At 41.3% G+C, this 26784-nt stretch overlaps 1 protein-coding gene across 1 annotated transcript; it reads right to left on the bottom strand.

The window, feature by feature from the left end:
* Positions 1-974: 974 nt before the first annotated feature.
* Positions 975-22109, bottom strand: LOC311021690 (polycystin-1-like protein 2). Its single transcript, XM_084022406.1, has 39 exons — positions 21988-22109; positions 21722-21912; positions 20872-21088; positions 20572-20696; positions 17076-17229; positions 16572-16761; positions 15945-16080; positions 15696-15843; positions 13802-15229; positions 13540-13682; positions 12831-13016; positions 11887-12024; positions 11617-11763; positions 11342-11466; positions 10989-11109; positions 10689-10820; positions 10042-10155; positions 9706-9820; positions 9416-9606; positions 9104-9334; positions 8921-9022; positions 8423-8601; positions 8143-8289; positions 7740-7939; positions 7451-7656; positions 7172-7373; positions 6520-6769; positions 6102-6336; positions 5840-5936; positions 5607-5741; positions 5176-5361; positions 4457-4769; positions 4191-4324; positions 3663-3790; positions 3172-3332; positions 2571-2781; positions 2028-2129; positions 1731-1862; positions 975-1534 (listed from the first exon to the last, which is right to left on the bottom strand). Exons 1-39 carry the CDS (start codon positions 22001-22003, stop codon positions 1367-1369), a joined length of 7536 nt encoding a protein of 2511 aa, XP_083878532.1. The 5' UTR covers positions 22004-22109; the 3' UTR covers positions 975-1366.
* Between the last annotated feature and the right edge of the window lie 4675 nt (positions 22110-26784).

The raw sequence follows: 26784 nt of genomic DNA, 5'->3' as shown, positions 1-26784 counted from the left end.
GTGGAATCAATTTAGGAAAATAGCAACATACAGTTGATAGGGTGAGAGGAGCTGAGACTTTGAACATAATGGGACAGAGAATTTGGACAGGACCTGAGACTTTGGACAGGACCTGAGACGTTGGACATAAAAGGACCAGAGTCTTTGGAAAGGACCTGAGACTTTGGACATAATAGGACCTGAGACGTTGGACATTAAAGGACCTGAGTCTTTGGAAATAATAGGACCTGAGTCTTTGGACATAATAGGACCTGAGACATTGGACATAAAAGGACCAGAGTCTTTGGAAATGACCTGAGACTTTGGACATAATAGGACCTGAGACGTTGGACATAAAAGGACCTGAGTCTTTGGACATAATAGGACCTGAGTCTTTGGACATAGAAGGACCTGAGTCTTTGGACAGGACCTGAGTCTTTGGCCATAATAGGACCTGAGTCTTTGGACATAATAGGACCTGAGTCTTTGGACATAGAAGGACCTGAGTATTTGGACAGGACCTGAGACTTTGAACATAGGACCTGAGTCTTTGAACAGGACCTGATACTTTGGACATAATAGGACCTGAGACGTTGGACAGGACCTGAGACTTTGGACATATTGGACCTGAGGCTTTGGACATAATAGGACCTGATACTTTGGACATAATTGGCCTTTAAAATCAGGTGCATTTGCACTATGTTATATATTTGGGCTGGCTACTCTCAAACCTATTCTTCTGTGCTTATATAAGACTGCCATCTAGTGCTTACCTTGGGAAACATATTACATACAGCAGTTGAAGGCTACTAAGTGATGCGTATTACTATGAGAGCCAACAGGTTGGCAAACTGGTTTTATTGGATTAACCTCTGTTATAAAAACCCAATGTAATAATAGCATGGATAAGATGGTACACTGGGGTGTTGCCCAAAACAATGAATGAATCACAATACATTACAATCATTGTAAATAACTTAATTAGATGAGCCAACTCCCTGTGCTGCTCTTTAATTAACACATAACAACACAACAAAACAAATAATGATACACCATTAAATGCAAAACAGTAAAACAAACTGTATAAAGTCTTGTATTTGTATTTTATAACATATGTTTTCATATCGATTTATTTCATTTTGAAGTTTGATTAAATAAGTGCAAATCACACCTTGCCACATGTCCTTGTAAGTATAGTTATTATTGTGTAAGGAGATGCTTGAACTGAATAATTGTATGATTATTTAAATAATGTGTCCATAGAAAACCTCTGAGTGTGTAATTTGTCTTATTATTATTGAACAAGCAAAGAGTGACAAACGATACAATTTTAGTGCACACAAATACAACTAAACAAAGTAAAGTGTGTTCCTTTCCTGAAAAAAGTTCACATGACTGGGGAATTGTGAAGGTTATTTCTGCTGTTATTAAGGGTTGAGCCGCCGTCCTTGTTCCCATCAGGCCCCACGTTCTCTTTTGCATCATTATATCTGATCCCCAAAAGACTGCAGATTTTCTTCAGCATCAGGTCGACAATCTCCTCGTCGTCTGAGGGCTGGTTAAGAAAAGAGAGATGACTTAATCCTATTTTTTCATGCTTGGAATGTTACTAAATTGTGTTATTGATCCCTGGGTTGTGTACTACCTCTTTGTTGCCACCAGCGGACATATATCACATTATTGAACGCTCTGAAAAGCTTCAGTCTGATTCATATACTAGTATATTTATCTAGTTATTAGATAAATGTTACCTTGTGATGTGTTTGCTCCTGGTTGAATGCCACGAGTATCACCGAGAGCAGGAGGTTGAGCACCACAAACGTCATGGAAACGATACAGGAACCAAACAGCAATCCACCAATCAAGGGTGTGGAGTCCAAGACCTGGCAAAAGGTGAGATATCAATATCAGTTTAACTCAAGAAAAAAATATGTATTCATGCACTTGGATATTGGTTAGAGATTCCACAGTATGCCCTTATTATTACTCTGGGAACTCTAATGTAAATTACTTTACATAGCAAATCTGTGAGGGGGGAGCTCATATACCTCGGCGTAGTTAAAGATGCCGATCTGCAAACTGATGATGGTCACCAGAGCGTCCGTCAGAGTTCTATACGAGGAAATCTTCCAGCCATAAATCACGTTGCACTTGAAAGAGATTGACCGTTATTCAACAGAGGAACTTCCCGCCTATCTGATCTTCAGTTTTACAGTAGTTAAATAGATAATTTTGGAGATAATTGGTCATTCAGTCATTATTATTTCAATCACTCCATTAAAATATTGTAATTTTAGTAGATTCAAATCTCCAACAACACCAACCTCCAACTTTATTTTAAATATCTGTATCCCTATAGGATACCCTCACTAGATTACTTAAATAACGAGTTTAATTTTCATTTCGTCACTTATTTGTTGCCTTCATTGAACAACATATTCCAGGAGATACAGGACAATAAAATAAAAAATCCCACAACATTGTAATATTTAAGCCCCTATGACTCAGAAAATAGCAGCGACATTAATATTCTTAAACACGTATTGAAAAAAGAACCAGAAAGATTCTCATCTTTGGTCGTGGTTACTCACAGCGACGGAATACGCCACAAACAAGATCACGATGACCACGAGGAAACCGGATATGTCACCCCAGGCGCGCTGCAGCGCGGCAGTGAACATGTTCATCTTGGGGTTCAGGCGGAGCAGGTTCCACAGTTTGAAGGTGGCGAGCAGGACCAGGAAGGCGATCAGATACTGGAGCGTCGAGTCTGCCGTGGCTGTCTCGTAGAAACTTGCAAATCTACACGTGAGCCATCAAAAAATCATTTATTAGGACTACAGGCTACTTGGGCACAACGTTGCTGATGCTGATAATGTTTACAATTTTCATAATCTTAGGTATATTAGCATGTTAACATTTGTAAGCACTTGCCAATCCTAACTTCATGGCAATCTCATGGTGACACTAGGGGAAAAGTCAGGAGATTTTCCAAGGACTAAATAGCATAAGGTGTATTTAATTGTATTTGGGTTAATCCTGTGGGGACCGTTAATGTCTGTACAAGATTTCAGGGCAAATGTTGAAATAGTCGTTGAGATATTTTTGTCTAAAAAGCATTAGATAGGAAAAACGTGACCACAAAAACCTAAACAATCCCATCTTTCCACAGTATATCTGTATATGTCTCACTGGTCTTTGTGTTTTTGATAGTAGGTCATGTCGCGGTTCCCCAGCAGGGTCCTCTTAATGAAGACTGCCACAGCACTCCAGCTTAGTAAGATGATTGTCAGCTCAAGAAGGTTCCACTTGTCCCTGAAGTAAGACCACCGCTGCTGCTTCATTAATTTGCCCTTCCAGGAAAAGAAGAGAGGATTGTCACAACCGGAGCCAGTTCATGTTCCCATAGAAGAAGAATATTAATGCTATTACATCATCACAACACCATCAACATTCCTTCAAATGTTTCTTCCCATGAGTAATTATTTACTCATGGGCGTACACTTCAGCCGCAAATCAATCACTTAGAAGTCAATAACCCTCTTGCTGGACTTAATCAGTGCCTGTATCAAACAACACTCACGTTCATGGAAAATTGGTCTAAAAAAGGAAAACATCTAAGAAGAGTGACAGGGTCTATGTGAACAGACTGTCTGCATGGTATTAGTCGTGTTTCCATGTACCTGCAGGAACATGTAATAGAGGATGAAAAGCAGGTACAAGATCTCAGCAGCCATAACGAAGATGTAAAGGCCCCCAGTCGATTGGTACAGACGAATGCTCTGCAGCTCACTGTGGAACTGAAATGCTCCTGTGAGATCAACGGGAACAGTGAAATAAATCAGAGACTAAAATTACAGTTCAATTGTAAGAAACAACAAAATCTGCCAGTAAAGTTCCTGAGATTCACGCATTGGTGTCATCTTCTGTAAAGTTGCAAGTTGTAAGATGTGGCCAGAATTGTAGCTTAAAACATTCAAAAGAAATTAACTGATTCCATCAATAGAATATGACTAATGTGGTAACCCTAACCCTAAGTTTGTATAGGTGTCTATGTACCATTTTAACCTTAACCCTAACTTCTTAGAGGTGTATATAAACAACCCTAATCCCAGCTTCGTATAGGTGATATACATCTATACATTGCCCCTTTAACAAACCTGCATCACATCTGTATTTTTTCAGTTCTAGAAGGAAAGACTCAACCTTACCGATAGCTGCGGTTTCCAGCAAGAGTGTGACGACGCAGAAGAGGTTCACGTTAGCATTATAGACAGTGAACTCCACAAAGATCGCCCTCGTGTACATATCCAGCCATGTGTTCCTGAACAGATACTCCAGTGTGCTGTTGATGAAGTACGCAAAAGTATTTTTACTGAAGGCTTTATTCTTATGCATTGCACCTCTGGTAAATCTGAGGGTCAGTGAACCTACTTAGTTGAATACAAAAAAATAAAAGGTTTTCTAATGTACGTACCTGCTGGCATTTTGTGAATCTGGGCCGAGCTCTGCTACAAAGCCACCTCCCCTGTAGAGCACAATTTGACCCCAGATGGGATAAGCCCTGAGCTGAGCCGATGTCTGGTAGGTCCACGGACTGGAGATGTTGTCTCTCACGGACTGGTTCCAGCCAGTGTCATAGGACCCCATGTCCTCCACGTCCCACGAATACGGAGCCTGACAGTCTGGTGCAAACCGGAGCATGGAGCCTGCAGCCTGGCAGGAGTTCTTCTGCACTCTCAACTGACGAAGACGGGCGTTACCCACTAGCTTGGAGTTTCCATCTGTTTCTAACATTTTACAGTCTTGTATGCATTAATTATATATGGGTGCAAATAAAGTTGTGCTGCAGTATCTTTATATACGCATAGTTATCTGGTGAGAAGGTAGGATCACTAGAATCATCTGTCACCTGTTAACTGCTCCCTCTGGAATTACCTATAGAACTTTACCTAACCCTAACCTTAAACAGAGAGCCAGACCCTAACCCTAAAACATTTATTTATTTACAGCAACCAAGGATTTAAACACGTCACACCAACACACATTTGGCATAAGACGATCTTGGTCTTACAAAAAAACAAAGAAGAAATTATATTAAGAATTCAGAAAAACACTAGTAAAACCACAAATATTTCTCTTTCTTGCTGCTCTGACACAATCACTTCACTCAATCGTTGGTTTACAAAAATGTACCTGGATAAACTCCAAAAAGGTTCTTTAGTAGCGTTGTGTTGGCCCAGGTAAACACAGCTCCAAGGCCCATGCTGTCTGAGATACCTTTACTGAAACTTTTCCGGATGTGTCGGTTCAGGAAGAAAGCATTGGGATCTCTCTGGCCGTACGCCACCAGCAGCAACATCCACATAAACCCCATGTAGGCTTCAACAAAAGAGCACGTGAGAGTTGACCAAAAAATTACCATGCAATAGGGATCAGAGTCAATTTAGATCAATGTAAAGCAGATGCTGCAGCAAGGCCTTTTCCACAACAGAAATTTGTACGTGTTATGGCAGGAATAGTAAGGTGTTACAACCAGAAAGATTGTTGGCATTGTAGATAAATAGTGAATGATTGAACGATGGATATTCTTTGATACATGGTCACAGAACAATGCATCAACTTACTCAATATCTCCTTAAGGAGGGAAAAGGCTTTCTGTTCCATAATCTTTTTCCTTCTCATTTTCTCGATGTCGGCAGCAGGAGGAGGCTCATAAAGACTGCTCTCCTGTCTGACTGCCCGTTGGTCCTTATGATCACCTGTTAGTGAGAAGTTATTTGTTTTATTGTCATAACACCTGGACATTTCTGGTGATGAGAGAGTCAAACCAAAGAAGTGGATATGGGGATTTTTTTACCTTGGATTTTGCCGTTTCCTTCAAATGGCATATTTTGAAAATCTTCCTCATCAACTTTCTTTATTACAAGTGCAAAGAAGACTCCAAGACATAACACCTGTGGTGAAAGACATCAATATAAGTGAATACAGATGTTTTTGTCAATTGTTCCTAATTGATTCATTACTAAAAAAAATGAAATTGAGTTATCTCAAGCACACATAATGAATTGTACTGGAAATACTGAGCTACTAGATGCATATAGAGGAAAAGTCAGTCTTACCTTCAATGGCTGAATGACAAGGACACTCTGAAAAAAGGAAACAATCATGGACAGCAACCAGCTCACAGAGCGTGCCTTCCCAAATTTCAGCCCATAAAGCATCGTGAAATATCCTGCTACAACACTGCTCGCAATCACGAGCAGCCAGCCGACAAAAATAAACCACCAGGGTAGTCCTCCGTGACAGCACACCTTTTTCTTCCAACTACCATCAGTGCTTTCTGCATGGCTAAGCCTGCAATGAAATCATACCATTGATGTTACTAATGTCACTACTCATGTTTGTAGGCTGAAAAAGAAGCTGCAGCTGATTAGCTTAATTTAGCATAAAGATGGGGGGGTTGACAGTTGGCTTAAATCTGTCCAAAGGTAACACATTTCCCGAACTCTTCTTCTAATAATGGCTTAGCCTACGTACTTTTTCTGGGCAAGTTCATCTGGTGAGTTGACACAGCTGAATGTGAAGAGCTGATCTTCAAGAAAGCCCTTCATGGTTTGGACCTGCTGCAGGGCCCGGCTGTAGCTGTGTTGGGAGGGGAAGGCGGAGGGTCCCAGCAGACTCAGTTCTTTGTCGACGCGACACAGCTGCTGGTATAGGTACTGTGTTTTGTTGCTCTTCCTTTGAATCCCCTCCACTGTGGCCTGAGGATGCATACTAGCACCGCCCTCTGAAAAGATGCATCGTTTTTAAGTCAATTTTGGTCAACGGTGTTTACCTTATTATTGTATTCGTATCAGTTATCGAAAATATAGAACTGTTGCATGTTATTTATAAACATTTCAAGTGGAGAATGTATGTTGTGATTGGAGGAGACTAATCAAGTAAAGGGCTCAGCAGAGCCCTATGCTTCTAGCTCTAGGGTTACGATATCGTAACTCTGAATATCAAGGACTTTTGAAAGGAATCTGTGAAAACTGTGAGGTTTAGCGGAGTAGAACAGATGTGAGTTTGGAAAAGGGGATAGGGTTTCAGCTCTCCTTTATATCCACCTCCCCATATTTTATAAGAGCACTGTACCAAATAAAGGTAAAATTGTGTAAAATATCCACCATCCACAGCAGGAACACACCTGGCAGCTGAGGCGGAACAAGGTTGTGAAAGCTCTGGGTTTTGGGCTGGACGGTGTCACTAAATTTGTTATTCTGTTTGATGAAGTCCTCCACCACGGAAAGAACAGCATTGATATCAATTTGTTGTCCAGGCCCAAACTCTGTGCACGGTATGTTGCTTTTCATGGTCTTGGACAGAGAATGCACAATTTGCGTGATATCCTGTGAGAGAAAATGTACAAATGTAAAAAATGTATGTGACATAGCTACCTACCACATGAAAAACATGACGCGCCTACCTTGATGACAGTGTCTAAAGTGACGTTGGTGTTGGTCATCTGTGAGGAAGAATTTTGTTCTAGTTTCTTTGCTTTGCGCTTGCAACAAGACGTTTCCCAAGGACGAGTGTTTCGAAAGATGCTAACAATAAGAATATTCATTGGAAACATGATGAGGGAACTCTGAACTCCAATCATAAACTGTTGCCAGCTAAACTCAAAGTGACCTGAAAAAAGTAAGAGAAAGAAGTTAAGTTTTTTTTTACATTTCAAGTGCAGTCAATTAAACTGTAATAGAAATGCATTGTACCCAGGTCCATGGTCTGCTCAGAGGGATCTGTTGGGATGCCATAAAACATGATGCTGGTCAGCATGGTGCAGAGCAGCAGGGTGAAACAGCAGGAAACTCTCTGAACACGAGTGAAGGTGCTGCTCGCTGGCCGACTGATCACAGAGTACCACAGGTGACTGTCACTGAAATCCTTTGTTGTCTTCATGAAGAACAAGTTACTGAAAATAAAAACAACATCAATATTAGCATTTACATCACAATTATCTTTCAGTCATTTAATTGCCGCCCATTCTGTTCAATAAAAAAATTGCTGTAAATAATTCTGGAGCATTGAAGTGGGAGCTGAGTTGAAAGCTTCCTCCTGGCGGTTGGTTTACGATTGAAATCGACATTTTATATTTCAATAGTGTGCTTGCCTCACCTGAACCTCTTCAAATCCATCTCTGTGGAAGGAGGGACAACTTTGTCGAGGGAACAATCGCCCAAGTCTATTGCCAGCCAGGAGTTGCAAAGAAAATGCCATTTCTGCTCAGTTTGTAGATCCTGCACCATGACATTGCCTACATACCTTAAAAAAAAAGAGAGAAAATGTAAATGCTATAACAACAAATCAAAGGAAATAACACCCAAATCCTATTTCATGACTGTGTTCTCTTGAGAAGGATATAAAGTATCGATCTGCGACATCAGAGTCTTCTCACCAGGCAGGATGGCTTCCTGAGTTGTTGTGCCACAATCTGATGCTCTGCAGGTCTCCCAGGGAGAAAGGTGTAGTCAGCAGGAACACATCCACCGCACCTCTCTCAAACAAGCTTTTCTTTGGATCTGCCAGGTGATGTGGTTCACTGTTGCCCTCTACGCCCAGCAGAGTGATTGCCACCTGAAACAGTTTAGTACTCTGTGTTTTAAAACTGAAAAGTCCAAAAGTGAAATACAACCACTCTACTTGTACATAATGTATTAGTGGGGGTAAAGGCTGCAATCAGGAAACACACTGATGAGAAACCATCTATCTTCCAGTTAAAGCCTTCACTCAGGCTGAGAACTGGCGTTACACTTGTATTGGCATTAGCTGTTTCCGATATGCTTCTCAGTCATTGGGATTTACTAAGATTCATGTTCATGTAGAAGAACCCTTGCTGCATTGTCTGCTAAATCAAACCGTTTTACTACTTGCTATGAACTGATAACATATTTGCCTGAGAGGAAGTGGATGCTCCTCTCCGATGCCCAGTGGCGACACTCAACAGGTAGCGGTACTCATCCATCGGGTCATTGTCCTGCAGCATAGTCACCTTCACCTACCGACCAGCCAACAACATAAAGCATGCTTTTAAGATGTGGGTTTACATTTTTAACATCTGGTGCTGGAGTTGCCGTACCTTGGCCATGTCTTGAATGTCTTTCCGTCGTGCCCACACAAGCACCAAGAGATAAACTACAAGCAGCGACCCCACAAAGCAGACAACCACAGGATTTTCAGCAAAAGTCCCAAACAGCTCAGCAGTGCGAGATGGGTCGACGAGGTTGGGGGTGACAAAGAAGGAGCTCCCAAAGAAGGTGAGGTGGTTGCACAGGCACTGAGTGGCTAAATGGTTGGTCTTAACACCAACCTTGGATCAACAACATTTACTGTAATTTAAGTTTAGGAAACATGTTACGCATTACAGGCAGATTGAAGGACTTGTACTTACCCTGCATCCATAAGTCCTCCAATCCAGTTTTGATTCATCCCAAAATTTACATGCAGCATTGATGGAGATAATTGATAAACTGGCATTGATGGATTTTACACCTGGCCCTACAATGGGCCGCACTACAAGATAGTGCACTCCTTTGTTTCCCTTTAAAACCTTAGGGTCTACTAGCCAAGTGTATCTCTCCTCTGTATTAGACAAACACACAAGTACCCAAGTAATGTATCAGAAAATCATATTTCAAAGGTAAAAACACACCATCTCCACCAAGTATAGAGATTGATTACCTTGTGTTGTTCCCTGAACAGGCATCTCTGTCATCGCTACATTATTTGTTTCAGTTGGGTAGTCCATATAACCAAGGAATAGTTTGAAGGGTAAAGGATCATTGGAAGGCACAATCTTTGAAAGGTATATTGACATAGTTACAGCAACATTCTCAATGGACTAATAGGTGCATTCAGAAAAGACGTCATTGAGAAAACTGTAGAACAGCCATTATATTCCAGATATATTTCCAGATATTTTAGCCTGATGATGATCAAGATTAAAGAAAAAATGGCAAAATTAGAAGAAGAAAAATGACACATCTCAGAAGTGGAAATAAAAACATCTTACTGAACCTTTACCACCAGCGTCGTGTCGTCTAAAGGAATGTCTATAAGCGTTGTGCTGTAGTTTCGTAGGTCCAAAAAAGAGGTGTTCACCTGCTCATCTACAGGCCTTGGTAACAGAATCTGTGGACCAGACAAAATGCTAACAACCCTATCCCGAAAAAGATCAGCGCAGTTGTTGCCATGGTAGCAGGTACAGAATTTAAGCTTCAAGCAGCAGTGAATGGAATCCGCATCTTCCTGCACATCGGGGGTACTGGTGGGACGTCGGCTGATACAGATGCACATTTCCATCATCATTGGGTCGTTTCTTTTCACGTTTGAGATCACACTTAGTTTACGTAATGTTGCTGTTTATCATCTGTAAACTATTGTAAATTAGATGATCTCTGAAGCTGACTTCCTAGTAGGTGGCGCTATGACCAATGCCTATATAACTAAAATAATACATTGTCACATGATTTATGACATAATTGTTTGAGGTATCTATTATTGCAGTGGCATCACATTATTCAGAGGGTTATATCAACCTAAATTGAAACAAAGCCACTCTCGAGGGAGTTCAGCTACGTTTGCATAGAATACATGAAAACCATATGAAATTAAAAATGTCAACAGGAGAAAGCAGTATAGAACTACTGAGATGCTGCACTGACCTTAATATCCATGCTCATATTCTCCACAGTGATCCTGGTGCCATTTCTTCTTGTGAGGGTTATATCACCTACTGGGCCACTAATGTTCCCTCTCTCATTCCAGGAAAATGGGTTTTTGTCTATGCTCATCATCTGTAAATGTATTGCAATACCAACATACAAGTATTACCATACTTTAAATAATTCAGTAATAATATTGAGTCTCCAAAACAAAAACAAAAAAAAACAACAACAAAAAAACGATATAGAAAAAGCATTAACCTATTGGACTATATAAATAAATCAGCACTTCTGACTTACTCGTAAGTCCACTGGATCATCTGAAGGTAACATACTGGAGAGAACTGATGGGAGAGAAAATGTGGGGCTGGAACTGTTCGGAATATTAATAAACTCTTGGTGCAAATTTCCTGGTGTCACTCTGTCGTCAAAGATATAAATAAGTTAGTTAGTTAGTTGCACTCTTTGTTTTCTGTTTTATTTGTTTTCAATATTTTTTTAAACAAGATCAAACTAATTTTAAAATGCTAAGTGAAGGAAGTTCCCATAGTCTCTTCATCACCCTGAGCAACCAGCAGACATTCGAGGAAGTTACTGCTCCACGCTAAGACATAGTCCAGCACATTAACTTCTAATTTTGAAGAAAAACTTACCTATTGACAAACACACCAATATGAGCATTTTGGATGATAGTTGGCCCCTTGTTTGCATCTAGTAATGCTAACAGCATACTCTGTGTATTGCTCAGAGTAAGAAGAAGGGCATCAGATATGTTTTTCTGCAAAGTAAAACACAAAGCATATGATCTATTTGAACTATTACAGGGCAACAAATTAACCAGAACACTCCAGTCCTTTTTTGAAAGTGCTCTTGAAGAGTTATAGTTAAGTAAATCCCATCAGCATGGGCCCGAACGTTAAACACTCACATTGGACGAAAAGTTCAGGACATTGCTTGCGCCTTGCACAATGGTGCTGGCTGCAATGTGCATTTCATTTATGTTGTCTTCAGTTTTATTCAAGTCCATGTGGAGGAGAGATGAGCTGAGGTTCACAAACAACAATACAGCCTCTTCCTGGAGGGGTTAAACAATTCAGAAGAAACCATTTCTTTAGTTATCTCACCTCTAATGGCCTGCTTTAAATATGTACGGAGAACACGGTGAAGCTAAGGCAGTATTGGGTTCACTGGACAGTACCTGAGCTGAGGAGCTGAGCTCACTGCTTTTCTGGATGACAGCAGCAATTCCTTTGGCTATCACCTGGACTTCTTCTGGAGTGTTGATGGGGGTTTCTTTTTCTGTGCTTATCGCTATGTCCAACATCATCTCACGAAGCTTCAACAGACAAAAACATTAAAACACAGATCTTTATCACTTTAGCTTTTGTTAGAGAATTCCATCATGTTGGACCATAATCAAAACAGCTGCACTGCCAATTTTCTTCTGCTTTAATTTTCTTCTCCCACAGGTAAACTTCAGATCAGAAGGTCCACCATAGTGCTTTCTTTTCCCACAAGTTGTCTCTCATAAGAAAGGAACTATGACATCTGCAAGTGGGTGCTTCTTACTGTTAAGATGGTGTTAAAGGACTCGAGGTACTTATTGGAGAGGGCAGACCAAATGCAGACCTGCAGTACATCCTTTCAGCCAATCGACTGAATCCAAGGCAGGCCAGGTGGGCTTTATTTTTTTTATTGTCTTGCCCGCCACCCTGGCTCTAAGAACACCAAACCTGTCCAGCGTTTATCAAACAGAGGGTTCCTCCAGTCAGATGAGATTCTGTCCCTTTCCCTCGTGATCGGTATGGATTTCTGGGATATTCAGCAGAACGTAACAGATACCCTCTGCAATCATCCAGGCTGGTTGCCATATTGTTCTGGTTGCTGCAGCCAGAGAAGCCCAGGATTTCCAGGTACAGTATGGTTGCCTGGCATGAGCTTGTCTTTCTCTCTGAGCTTGGTTTCCAGCCAAGCAATGCTTTCCTTCAGTGTGCAACGTGGCAAGACCAACACTCACTGTTTCAAACTCAGCTGTCCCACTTGCAGTGAACTTTCTCAGACTCAATCTGTGTTGTCTACTTCTTAAGATGCACAGACGTGTTTACAGTACAAAACTACGTCTCGACCAAAGAGTACATTTACCTCTTGTCTAGCAGCTATGCTGGATTCATCAGTTTGACTGTTCAGTTTGTTGGATATAGAATTGAAGATTTGTCCCAAAGTTTCTCCTGACAGTAGACCTTGCTGCTTTAACTGAGCCACAGCATTCTCCACTGTTGTCTTAAGATCACCAACTGAAGAGCCGGAGGCCTCTGTGGAATCCAACACCTGAGGAGAAAAAGACATTGTCTTACCTCAGTGTGAAGGAAGATTTGAGAATTTCTGGACCTACTGGAGGTGTCAATAGAACAGACATTCTATACTCAATTAGAAGCACATATACATGTTTTCAAAAACATTCTGGTAAAAGTAGAAGAATTGTTTCAGCTTCTTACTCAATTAAAACTACAGGTTCTGAAATTTACTCAAAGTATGGCAAAGTAAAAAGTATCCATATGAAGGACTTTATACTGTTTTTTTTTGTTTTTTTTGCAATGCCAACTTAATCTTGTGTCATATTAATAATAATAAAACATAATTGCAAATGCATTAAAACTAAAGTAACAAGCCTGTTTTGAAAATGTCATTAGAATGTACGGATATATATTTTTAAATGTAAAAAGTTGATAAGTAAAGTCCACTAAAATCTTCAGATACCTGAAGATTTTACTTAAGTACAGTAACAAAGTATTTTTTAGTTTGTAACTTCTAATCTCTGGTTACTACTTCCATTTTTTTTGTTTTGACAAACCTTTGCTCTTATAGTGGTGCTAAATACAACGCTGCCATTTTTTGCAGTTGCTGCAATAATCAAGTCATAGTTGGAACTGCTGTCTCCAAGAGGAAGGAAGACAGCCTTCACTTCATTGTTATCACTGCAACGCAGATGCTGACCTGACCATTTCAAACAAGAACATAAGTTAGATTAATAGATTTCTGGGAGAGGGCTCTAAGGGTCAGTTAGATATATCAATCTTTTTTCACAGACAACATTACTAATCTTGATTACTTACCTTCATGAGTCTTAAAACAGTACTGACAATTAGAACAAGAAACTTCAGTATTGCATGTAATAGTGAAAGAAACAAGGATTGTTCCGCTCTGTGGTGATATGGTACACCTGAGGCTATCAATGTAGTTGGTTGTGTCTGTTGGAGAGTTATCACTGGTGTTAATGGTGGCAGGTGGAGTAGAGGTGCCACTAATAGTTTCAAGGGTTGAGGCAGGACCAACGATGGTAAGGGTGTATGGTGTGTAAGTCATGTCACTAATAGTGCCAAGTGATGTAGAGGTAGGAACAACGGTGGTAGGGGTGGTTGGTGTGGTAGGTGTGGTAGTGGTTCCAGTAAAAGGGCCAGTGGTAGGCATGGTAGTGGTTCCAATAATAGGGCCAAGCGATGTAGAGGTAGGACCAACAGTGGTAGGGGTGGTTGGTGTGTTGGTTGGGGTGGTAGTGGTGTCACTAATAGGGCCAGGTGATGTAGAGGAAGGACTAATGGTGGTAGGGGTGGTAGGTTGGGTAGTGGTTCCAGTAATAGGGCCAGGTGATGTTAAGGAAGGATCAACAGTAGTAGAGGTGGTTGGTGTGGTAGGCATGGTAGTGGTTCCAGTTATAGGGCCAGGTGATGTAGATGTAGGACCAACAATAATAGGGGTGGTTGGTGTGGTAGTGGTTCCAGTAATAGGGCCAGGTGATGTAGAGGAAGGACTAATGGTGGTAGGGGTGGTATGTTGGGTAGTGGTTCCAGTAATAGGGCCAGGTGATGTTAAGGACGGATCAACAGTAGTAGAGGTGGTTGGTGTGGTAGGTATGGTAGTGGTTCCAGTTATAGGGCCAGGTGATGTAGATGTAGGACCAACAATAATAGGGGTGGTTGGTGTGGTAGTGGTTCCAGTAATAGGGCCAGGTGATGTAGAGGAAGCACTAGTGGTGGTAGGGGTGCCAGTTATAGGGCCAGGTGAGGTAGAGGGAGGACCAACAGTGGTAGGGGTGGTTGGTGTGGTAGGTGTGGTAGTGGTTCCAGTATTTGGGCCAGGGGATGTAGAGGTAGGACCAACAGTGGTAGGGGTGGTTGGTGTGGTAGGTGTGGTAGTGGTTCCAGTATTAAGGCCAGGGGATGTAGAGGTAGGACCAACAGTGGTAGGGGTGGTAGGTGTGGTTGTGGTTCCAGTATTAGGGCCAGGTGAGGTAGAGGGAGGACCAACAGTGGTAGGGGTGGTTGGTGTGGTAGTTGGTGTGGTAGGTGTGGTAGGTGTGGTAGTGGTTCCAGTTATAGGGCCAGGTGAGGTAGATGGAGGACTAGCAGTGGTAGAGGTGGTAGTGCTGCTACTAAAAGGGCCAGGTGATGTAGAGGCAGGGCCAGCAGCAGTTGTTGTTCCTTCTCCATCTGTCGATGATGATGTCTGTATGGTGTATGTTTTGTAAATAGGTACGACATCCCCTTTAGTATAAAAGGAAAGGTGTATTATTTCCAAGGAGAAAAGGTTAATTAAACTTAAAAACATAGGCAAAAATAATGAAAGAACAACAACATCTTATTAATTCTAAATAAATATAGTACTGCTGGTTGTGGAGTTAATTGGAATGCATTGTTTAAACCTCTCTGGCTTTACATGAGAAGCCTACTCTCAGAATTAACTCCTTCTCATTATTATATATTACCGCAACATCAATTAATAATTGGTCTACAAGTTACATAATGTTAAAAATACACCATGCTTGTGCAATGGATGTAGTTTGTCGTCCCATTTTGCTACATAAGAAAATACACACCAAAAAAACAAAAAAAACAACGCAAGATGTGGAAGGTAGAGGATGAAGTAAAGAGTCATAATGGTTCCCAGACCAACTCAACATCATTCACAGGGCATCTTTAAACATTGTTTGGCTGACTAATGCACACGTACCAGATGTTATCACCACAATGATGTTGACATTCTTAAATTGGCCAAATTCAAGATATTTGTGTTCCACAGTGAATTCTGTTCCACCATCCTTTTTCTTTATAACTGGCCTTGTATTTGCCTCTATGTAGCATTGTTTTTCTTCATCAGTCTGTAAATAGATGGATGTAATGAAAATTCATTAAGTATTTTTATATCAATTTTACAACATTGTATTGTCCCAAACAGTTCGTATTTCATTTCTCAACTTACTCTCCATTTATCTGCCCGTCTTGGGTCTTCAATGTACCACACAACTACTGGACACTGTATTTGTCCTTCACAAGTCATTTGAATTTTTACATCCTTTTTCACATCCATTGGGTCACAGTTTTTAGCGCAAGCGAGGCTATGATACAAGAAATACATAGATCATTTGGTTAACACCCAACTGGAATGTTTGCATCTAAAATTAAAGCTGTCTGTTGGAAACCATCTAAATGTATAAGAAAATATAACAAACTAAATGTGTTCTATGTCTGATAAATTTTATTTAATTTTAGTTTTCTGCTTGATCTGGTAATTAATGATAAGGTACGTTCACAATGTAATAAAAAAATAAGATCTCAATATAAGAAAAATTTGTATCGTTGAATTAGCTCACTGAATTACTTAATGGAACTGAATGGAGCTTTTACAAGCCTGTTTTTCCTACTATGACGAGTCCAAATGTCATATTTACAGTATAAAATGTTAGTTATATGAACTCTTTTACACAGCAGTGTAATTTGTTCCAATAATTGTCTGAAGCGTTCATTTAAGTTCACCTCTACTCACACATATAATAAAAATAAGTATATTAAAAAAAAGTATAGTTAAATATATAATCAGATGACGTACCTTAGCCATACAGGCGCATTCTTCTCAGGAATAAAGGCAACACATATGGGTTTACTAATCTCCACTACATTATTATCTTTTCTTTTTACATTAAAATAATACTTATTAAATGTAAGTATGTTTGGTAGGCAGCTTCCTTTAATGGTGTAAGTCAGTCGTTGAAATGTTCCTTGGCATCCACATGGATTTGCTGTTAATCAAGAAGGTCAAAGTCATTATACTGCAATAACAATTTGCTGACAAAAAAAAATTCACACTAATTCTGATCATTTTGTGGGTCTATGTTATATGACTGACTTGAGTCGCTAGGCACCTGACTCATTTGTCAGAACATGGGCACTTTATAGGCAAAAAGGAACTCAAGATATTTGCAAAAAACATTAATCAAGCATACAATGAACATTTTGTCTGTGTGTCCAAGTGTTAATAAGTAAATATGAAACTAACAAAACATTTAACATTTAATATGTGTGTTGAAAAATAATAGAAAAGCACAATTCTTACTGCATTTCCACTCATATATTTTGGTTGGGTCATTTAAGTCAGATGCTTGGCTTATTGATAGTGTGATATATTGATCTCTGGTAGATACTGTATTTGAAGGCGTTGCAATGGCTTCCATTGAAGCTGATCTGACAACTCGAATATGTTTCTGTCTCTGAAAAAGAAAATCTTTTATTTGAATATTGCAGTATAAAAAAGGCATTTCATCAATTATGAACAAAACATTTTTTGATTAAAGGAGAAATCCGGTCATTTTTGACCCCATTGTCGATGTCCCCAGGGTCATCCCGGCTTATTAGAAGCAAAAAAACCATCAAAAATTGACTTCACCTAGCCCCGTAGACATTAGCAGTAGATTGCCGGGCACACGCTCAAGAGTGAGGACGTAAGACAGGAACTTGCGCGAGACTTGCATTGTTTTCAATTTTGTCTGGAGAAAGGAAGGAAGCTTTGTCTCTTGTTGGTAAGTCAGAAACTAATTGTAGATTTGGGTTTAGGCATTGTGTGAGTAAAGCTAGTTGTAACATTTAGTCTTGTGTTGATAGCTTGTTGTTTAAATTCTTGTGAAGCTGTCTATGCTAAGTGAGTAATCAGCTAGTTTCAGCCAGCTCAGCTGTAGTCAATAGAGTTGATTGGAGGAAGGGGTCACAGTCAGTACTTGCGGTATACTGAGCACTTAAAAGGCTGTCACTACAGCGTCAGCTGCAGCGTCAGGCCAGCAAAACGAAGACAGCTGAACAAAGACAAGGGAGTCTATCTGCGGGAGTCAAGACAGCTGAACAAAGACAAGGGAGTCTATCTGCGGGAGTCAAGACAGCTGAACAAAGACAAGGGAGTCTATCTGCGGGAGTCAAGACAGCTGAACAAAGACAAGGGAGTCTATCTGCGGGAGTCAAGACAGCTGAACAAAGACAAGGGAGTCTATCTGCGGGAGTCAAGACAGCTGAACAAAGACAAGGGAGTCTATCTGCGGGAGTCCATCGAGGAAGTCCATTCAGGTAGGCATAACATCTCAACTCCCCCCCCCCCCCCCCCCCCCCCGCCTCGCAGCCATGTGTCTGATCCCAGTCAGGACATCACACTGGAGAAGATTTTACCGGAGACCCTTCACTCAAGGCTGTAACCCATCCAATCTCTGCTACCCACCATTCGCCACCGGTAAGGAACTTGAAGTACTAGGGGGGCTGTGGAACTGCCAGTCTGCAGTCAAGAAGGCAACCTGAAATCCCTCACTCCCTCCGCTCTCTCCTCAACTGTTATCTCCTCGCTACCATCCTCAGAACAGTTCTCCTTAATGTCTACTGAGGAAGCCTCCTCCATCCTGATGTCCTCACTCTCCTCTTCTTTGGACACTCTCTGTCCCCCAATCTCACAACCTGCGCGATCATGTCCCTCCCCTCCCTGGCTGTCTGAACCTCTGCGAACCAACAGATCATTGTTGCGAGCGTCAGAGAGAAAATGGAAGAAATCGGGCCAGCACGAGGACCTTGCTCACTACCACCACCTCCTCTCTTCACCTCACCTCAACTGTTTCGGCAGCTAAATCTGCCTTCTACCTGGCAAAGATCAACTCTTCTGCCTCCAACCCCAGGAAACTCTTCTCCATGTTCTCCTCCCTCCTCACCCCTCCTAAATCGCACCTTTCAGGTCACATGGAATGGCTCTATGTCCAAACCCTGTTCTCTGGACACGGGTGTCCCTCAAGGCTCAGTATTAGGACCGCTTCTGTTCTCACTCTACACCAGATCACTAGATTCTGTTTTCACATCGCATGGATTCTCCTACCATTGTTACGCAGATGACACCCAGCTGTTCCTCTCTTTTCCCCCGTCCTCTGACACTCACATTGCAACTCGCATCTCGGACTGTCTGGCTGACATCTCTGTCTGGACAACTGGACATCACCTCAAGCTTAACCTGAATAAAACCGAACTCCTCTTCATCCCAGGGAAAGACTGCCCTCGCATGGACCTGTCGGTCACTGTCGAGGGCATCACAGTATTGCCGTCGTCAACTGCGAGGAACCTGGGTGTAATCCTCGATGACCAACTATCCTGCACAACCAACATCACTGCTTTGGTCCGATCCTGCAGATTTGCCCTCTACAATATCCGCAGGATTCAGACCTTCCTCACAAAGGATGCAACGCAACTCTTGGTCCAAGCACTGGTCATCTCCCGCCTTGACTACTGCAACTCTCTCCTGGCTGGACTCCCGGCCTCTGCGATTACACCATTGCAGCGTATCCAGAACGCTGCAGCACGCCTTATCTTCAATCTACCCAAATTCTCCCATGTGACCCCCCCTCCTCCGTGACCTCCACTGGCTCCCTGTTGCAGCACGCATCCAATTCAAGACGATGACACTGGCCTTCAGGGCCATCAATGAAACGGCACCCATCTACCCTCAAACACTGGTCAAACCTCATGCCCCGAAGCGAGCACTTCGCTCCTCTACTTCAGCTGGCCGGCTGGTACCACCATCGCTGAAATCAAACAAATGTCGCTCAGCAAAGTCCAGACTCTTCTCTGTTCTGGCGCCTCAGTGGTGGAACGAACTCCCGACTAATGTCAGGACAGCAGAGTCATTTGCCATCGTCTGAAAAAGGCTCAAGACTCACCTGTTCAGACTTCACCTCGACTCTACATAGCATGACCCACTAACACCCCCCCCCCCCCCCCCCCTCCAAAAAAAATAAAAATTAAATAAAAATACCTTACCTATAGCACTCTGATCATAGCACTGTTGCTCTTAAGGTACTACTTTACTCAGATGAGGACCTGACACTTGTTCTATTTTTAGCTCTTACTTTATCGGCAATGATAGGTTTCTTAGTTTCCTTCTTTTGACAAATGTACTTATTGTAAGTCGCTTTGGACAAAAGCGTCTGCTAAATGACCTAAATGTAAATGTAAATGTTTTGGCTACGGGCTGCTGCTAAGCTGTAAGCAATTGTTGCTATGTTGTAACATAGTCATACATATGGACATAACAGCTTCATGGATTTATTACGGACATGATGACTGCACTGCTCGATTGTTCTTTATGGATATAAAATCAAAACTACAAGGAATGTTTTCATTTCTGGGAGGGATCAGTTCGCGCCTGGCACTCTACTGCTAATGTCTACGGGGTGATTTGAGGTGAGTAACTCCATGCAAAACATCATGTTTCGCCACACTATTTGAGCTAAACGAGCGCTGTCGTGTCTCGTACGGACCCAACCTGTGTTGGTCTTGGAATTTTTTTCTGAGGCCCAGAAAAGCAGATAAAACTTGCCCTTATGGGTTAGCATTGGAGCGAGTCTGGAAGGCTGCCAGGCAGGTACAGATCTCGGGCTAGGCAACGTACATTTTTGTCTGTTTTTTTGCTTGTAATAAGTCGGGATGACCCTGGGGACAACGGAAATGGGGTAAAAAATGACCAGATTTCTCCTTTAAGTATTATTATTGAACATAAAATACTACTGTTGAATGCAATTTTTAATTTTTTTTACCAGTCTCAAATCGTCACGTTGGGCATTTAGTTTAACGACTGAATCCTTGCCACAGTAAGCTAACATATTCACATCCACTTCCAAAGACGAGAACATGTTCCATGCTCTGAGCTTTAGAGCAGCGCCTGTCAAAAAACAGTTACTTATGAAAAGATCGAATATTCTGCTCATACCAATACAAAATGTGCATATATGCACAATTAAATACAGAAATATGAGTACATTAACTACCCATAATGCTAATTTTTTCAGGCTGTTGTTGTGGCTCAAAGGTGGGCCCGCATTTTTTGTCTTCCATACCTTGAATTGGCTGTCCAATATGAAAAATGTCCTTGTTTGCATTCATCTCTCTGGTCTCCGAGTATGAGCTGTTCTCTCCGGTCAGAGAGAAGAGAAGCAGCACAGGAGCTCCGCGTTCAAGGGAAACGTCAATTGTTAAATCAGGAGAGTCCAAATAATCATCCCTCACCGTCAACACAGACGCCCGAAGCCCGGCTACTTCCTCCAACACACACATCTGCACAATGTGAAGAATTACAAAAAGAGAGAAAACACATCAACTTCCCATTGACATCACTTGTGCACCGGACTCGGGTGACCTACAACTCGATGCTGCAACGCATCAACAATTAATAGTTATTGATCCAGATGAGTTGTTATCTTTCACTACAGTGTAAACAAATATAATTTTAACCACGTATAATTAGCTATAATTACCAATATTAGTTATTGGTAAATGGTAAACTATTAATCGACTATAAATTAACAACATGAATAACCCTTTAAGTATAAGTATCCTAGTTATTGGGGAATTGGTCATTCTAAATGACTGTTATGTTAAAGGAACCCTATGGAGTTTTTGAGCACTAGGAGCGCTATAGAGCAATGTTTTATGAGCTCAAGGATGCACACACACAAACGATTGACGTAAAAATCAATCCTTCAAATTTCCTCACACTACTCTGCGATTGACAAGAAAGCCAATTCAGAAGAACACGGCTAGCTAGTAAACAACACTGGTTTTCCCCAAATTTGGCAGGAATTGCATTAAAGTCAGCTTTATATTTCTTAACAATCAGAAGCAAAACATGAAGGGATGGGGCATCATGTTATTTCTTATTGCTTTATTGATAGAAAATGAAATGTTCACCTGCAGGTCTGTGGACACTTCAGGGTACGTGACCATGTTAGATGCATAAAGGGTGAGCTGGTGGCAGCCAGGCCCCGCCCACTTCATCATTTCTGGAGTCACTGTGACGTTCTGGGGAACGTTTCCTCTAAACACAGATAAACCCAACAACAATGTGTCACCTGTCTGGATTCTGTAGGTCACATGTGTACCTGCAGAAAGAAAAAGAAACACATTAAACACTTTGGACACTTGGATGGATTGATTAGGGTCACGTTGGCACCTACCTGCTTCCACATCCATTTGAATTTGAAACGTCTCTCTGTAGAGGCTTTTGCATGCTTTTGCATGGAAAGAGAGTTTCCCAGCGTAGCAACGGACGGCACCGAACAGGGTGACAGGTTCTTGAATGGTGATTATTTTCTGAGCTGTGACGCGTATGTCCCTGCTGGTGCATTCAGCTGCCACAACAAAAATGCCTGGATGAGTGTATGTGTGCACCTCACTGCTCTCCAACCTGAGAAACAGGAAATCATAGAAACACTCATCTCGCTCCCTGAAGAAAAAGTTCAGTAAAGGTTACGTAGGTCACACACAAACCAGTCAAACCAGTCATGGACATCACTTACTAGGAAAGAAATCTAATCACTTCATCTAATCACAGCACTATTAATTCCTCATTCCCTCCATAAACGTCACCACTCACCCTTCTAGACTATGCAGGTTTTTAACATGGCCGTCTCCAGTATTCAGCTTGCAGCCGAGGTTTCGCCATGGCAAATGCAACTTCACACCGATGGTGATGTCATCAAAAACAGCTGCCACGGCTATCACTGACAGCGTGAGTCCTGCAGGGGACGAGAACATGACCAAGAATGTAGCAAAGTGCTTATTATCAGCCATGTTCCCCAAATACTACAAACTGTAAGATGTATGAAATAAACATGAATAAATGGTTTAAAACCACGTCCTTCTTTTTAGAACCTTTTATTTTTGCATATTTTTGTTCACATCACCACTAACTTTAGATTCATAGTTTAGTTGTTTGCTGAAACTACTGTAGAGACACAAATAAATTGTATAAAGACAACATAAACTCTGTTAAACAGAAAAGGGACGTTTTGAAAACTGGAGTCATGGTTACTGCTTGACTCTAAGTTAACTTATTTGGGGGCTGCTAAACAAAAATAAGAAAAAAACAGCTTTTTTCATCACAGACATTTTGACTCTACTGGATGAAGAATGATGATGGCTTAGGATAAGCGACCCACCATCTTTGCAGTGGAAGTCCACAGACAGGTAGCTCCCCAGTCGAGGACAGGGTTCACCAAAGAAGTCCAGGACTTCAGCAGTCTGGCAGACCTGTCGGCCTCGACAGTGAGCTGGGAGAAGAGAACACAATCAGCTGCAGATGACACAACGATGACGACATCCAGGCTTGTGTCCTTGTTCAAGGACGTAGAACATTAGACTGCTGGCCATACTATGTGCATTAGCACCGCGATAGACTCCTGACTTTTAGCCAGCACATGCTGGGAAAGGCTCTGAAACAGGATCAGCAAGTTTAGAACATGAATGGGTCGATTTCGCAATCAGTTAAATGCATGAGTCAATATTTACTTAATGGATGGATATCATTGTTGCATCTTTAAGGCCATTAAGCTTTCAAGCTATTATTGTGTTGTTTTTTTCTCTTGAATATCCTGATGGACAATTCTGCTTGACAAACAATGATCTGTAGTGAGACAATGTGTGCTTTGTGACATCTGGCAATCACTTCCTTCAGGAGTAGATTGAGTCTCATCACAGTTTTAATCCATGCAGAACCTTTTCATGAGGCGAGTGTTTGTTTTCCTATTCATAACTCCCCCCTATTGAGTTCAGCAGATAAAATGATAAACACGACAAAGAGAGGGGTTATTGTGGGGATCAGACTCCTTTATATATAAAATCAATTATCAGAACTAAACGATATGGATGGATTTGATGTTTTACCTCTTAAGGACTCTACAACATCCACCCAGCTGCAGTGATGATCCGTGTACGCTGGTGTTGGAGGGGAGAGCGTGGACCGACAGTAATAAATGTTTTCACGACCGTAGAAGGCGCCATCGATAACCAAGACTTGACCAGAACCGCACTGTAGAGCGGTGTTATGACCCGCACACACGATGGATCTCCCAGAGTCTGGAAACGATGCAAAAGCGGTTATTCGGCGAGCAGTTCTTGTCCAATGTCAGAGTCAGAATACGTACCAAACTGGCAGATAGAGTGCAGTTTGGCATTGCAGTCTTCGGTGGCTTCCCATCGGAAGCCCGAATCTCTCAGTGTGTGTCCGCAAGCCGCCGCCGGCCGTGGGCCGCTCGCCCAGTTAGAATAGGTGATGTGTGATCCGTCCAGCCAAGAGAGAACACCTGAGGATGGAACAAACCACTGCTGAACATAAACAGTATATGCCTCCAACAATATATTCACGGTGCCTCTTTTAATTTTGTATAATTCATAGTTAGAAACATTTGTTAGGGTTCACAGCCCTCACAACAGAAAATGTTGAGGCGTTACAAAGGAACGATGATACAGATGATAAGTACAATGTCCCATTTAGCTTGTGGGAAGCAAAAGAGGGCTCTGGCAGCAGAAATGCAAGAACTCAGGCAAGGCCAGTGGATAATGGCAAAGCATAAGAGAGAAAAGGGACTTCAGGAGCTATTGGCACTGTAGAATAAAGTGTGTGAAGAAGAGTGAATACCAGAAAGGTGGAAGGAAGCAGTCATTTAAGATGCAAATATAGACCTTTATAGCCTGAACAGCACATATTTAGAGTTAGAAATGAAAGAATGATGCACCTGTTTGAAGAAAAAAAGGTATTGAGCCTAATTACCAACATGATCCCACTTTGTTTGAAGGATGAAATAAGGAAAGTTCAGAAAGTGTCTGTGTTTGATGTAGAGAAGCCATTTAACGTGTTGTGGAAAGGTCTTCTAATTAAGTTTAATTTAATGGGAGTAGGATATATGTGGATAATGGATTTTTCTGGATAGTAGGAAGTAAAAATAAAAATGCAAATTGTTACGATTAGCTTGTAATTAACCCTTTCCTCAGTCATGACCAATGATATATTTGCAAATGTGCACACTTGGAGTATGTCTGAGGTGTGCGGATGTGGCCGGTACGCATTGCACCTGTGCAACTAGGTCATGCACACTCTGCCACACATCACCAAGGACTAGTCGTTCAAAGGTTCAGCATCATTTATAAATATATTTCTGCTTCTACGGTTTCAGAGAGCATGGTGGAAATAGAGCAAAGAAATATGTGTGTATATAGTTTTATTGTGACCTGCTTCTAAAGTCAATTCTTTCTTTTGACAGTTTTCAACTCATGTGTCACTCAGAAGTTGAATAACTGATTCTTAGGCATTTCAATCAAAGTTGTAATTGCATGTGTGACTGCTGGGATCTTATCTGTCTGTTGATGTTTGAATTTTGATTCCGTTTTTTCACTGTATTTGTATAGTGAAAATAAAGTTATACCATACCATAATAACCTGGCAGCTATCTACCCTTTGTTTTAAAAATCTTGCAATGTTTGTTTTTCACTTCTTCTATTTTCACAAATGCTGTCAATATCAAACAGAGGAGACTGAGAAGGACAGAAACTTAATTTGTCTTAATGGGGCTATGTTGAAGCATTTGATGGATTGCAACAAATGTTTAAGGGATATTAAATTAAAAACAAAAACCTGTTAGCAAAGTTAAAGTCAAAACCTATCTGTCTAAGGTGGTAGAACTCTATGGACGTCCGCATGAAAGCAGATTCACAGTTTACAATTTAGTTTATTTTCCACATTTCGGCCTTCGTACCTTCAGCGGTTGGAGAATGTTGCAGGTTTGGGGAGGAAGAGGATCCTAGTCCGAGCCAGACGTCCTCCTTGGGGTCCAAGAGACTTTGAAGGAAAAATTGCGTTTCTTCATCCGGGACAAATGCAAGGTGTCCGCCGCGATCCTCGCACCAAGCCTGCGCACTGAAAAAACTCAGCTGGAGATCCACAAACTCATAGCAGGAGGCTCCAAAGGCTTTCTGGTGGTCTGGACAGGAAACGACAATCTTTGTCTTGTCTTCGTCACAAAACAGACAGCTGAGTGTCAGCAGGGTCAACAGGGGTACAACTGTCCAGCACATCCTTTCAGTTTTCACTTCCAAACCAAAAAGTGAGTCTAATGCTCTCCGACTACACCTGGTCACATCCTGCGTTTGAATGGGTCTCACATGAGCCTCCCTCACACTTTGTTCTGGGTTCAGTGGAACAGTGTTTACCTAACAGCCACCGCTCTGAAAAACCAATGAATGCATTACCTTTGTACATCGACAAACATGAAACAAAGGAGAAGAGCTTCAACCAGATGGCGAGGTAAGTTCAGGTTAGGGTTTCCAAATCATTTGCAACATTTGTTCCATGCACTTAACCCACAGAATCCAATAGAATTCGGAGTCTGTGTAAGTTAGAAGGATATTGTAAATATAGTTATATAAGCACAGGCGGCTCACTGAAGAGGGATTACAATAGCTTGGGGAGCAAACACATGATTGAGGGTATTACCACCAGGGGGCTCTACGTGTGCTTATGCATATGGAGTTACAATATTGTGTTATATATTGTTCACCCTCAGGTTGTGTTAATTTCATCTTAAACAATGGTTTGTTCCCGGTTAACAAACCATTAAGAATCACAAACACTGTAAAAAATAAATATATTATCACTACTGGTTGTGTTAGATTTTTTTTTAAACAAGTTATTGTCATCATTAGAAGTTTTGAACTTCTATTTGTTATTTATGACCTGTATGCCTCATTGATCTGAGCTCATGCATGAATTCAAGTTCTTAAAACATAATTTCTGGATTATTTTGACTATAAGAAATAATCAGACGAAACATAATATGCCGTTTAACACAAACCACTTTGGGTCAAAGTTACCAAGGACATTTGTTTTGATATCATTTACTTTTTTTAATACAGTCACATAAAGTAACACCTGTTGTGTTCCCGGTTAAAAGTGACCTCAAAAAAACATAAAAGTTCAG

Source organism: Eutrigla gurnardus (genome assembly GCF_963514095.1).
Source record: "Eutrigla gurnardus genome assembly, chromosome: 12".
In the NCBI taxonomy this organism is placed as follows: Eukaryota; Metazoa; Chordata; class Actinopteri; order Perciformes; family Triglidae; genus Eutrigla; species Eutrigla gurnardus.
This window is presented reverse-complemented; position numbering and strand designations above follow the sequence as displayed.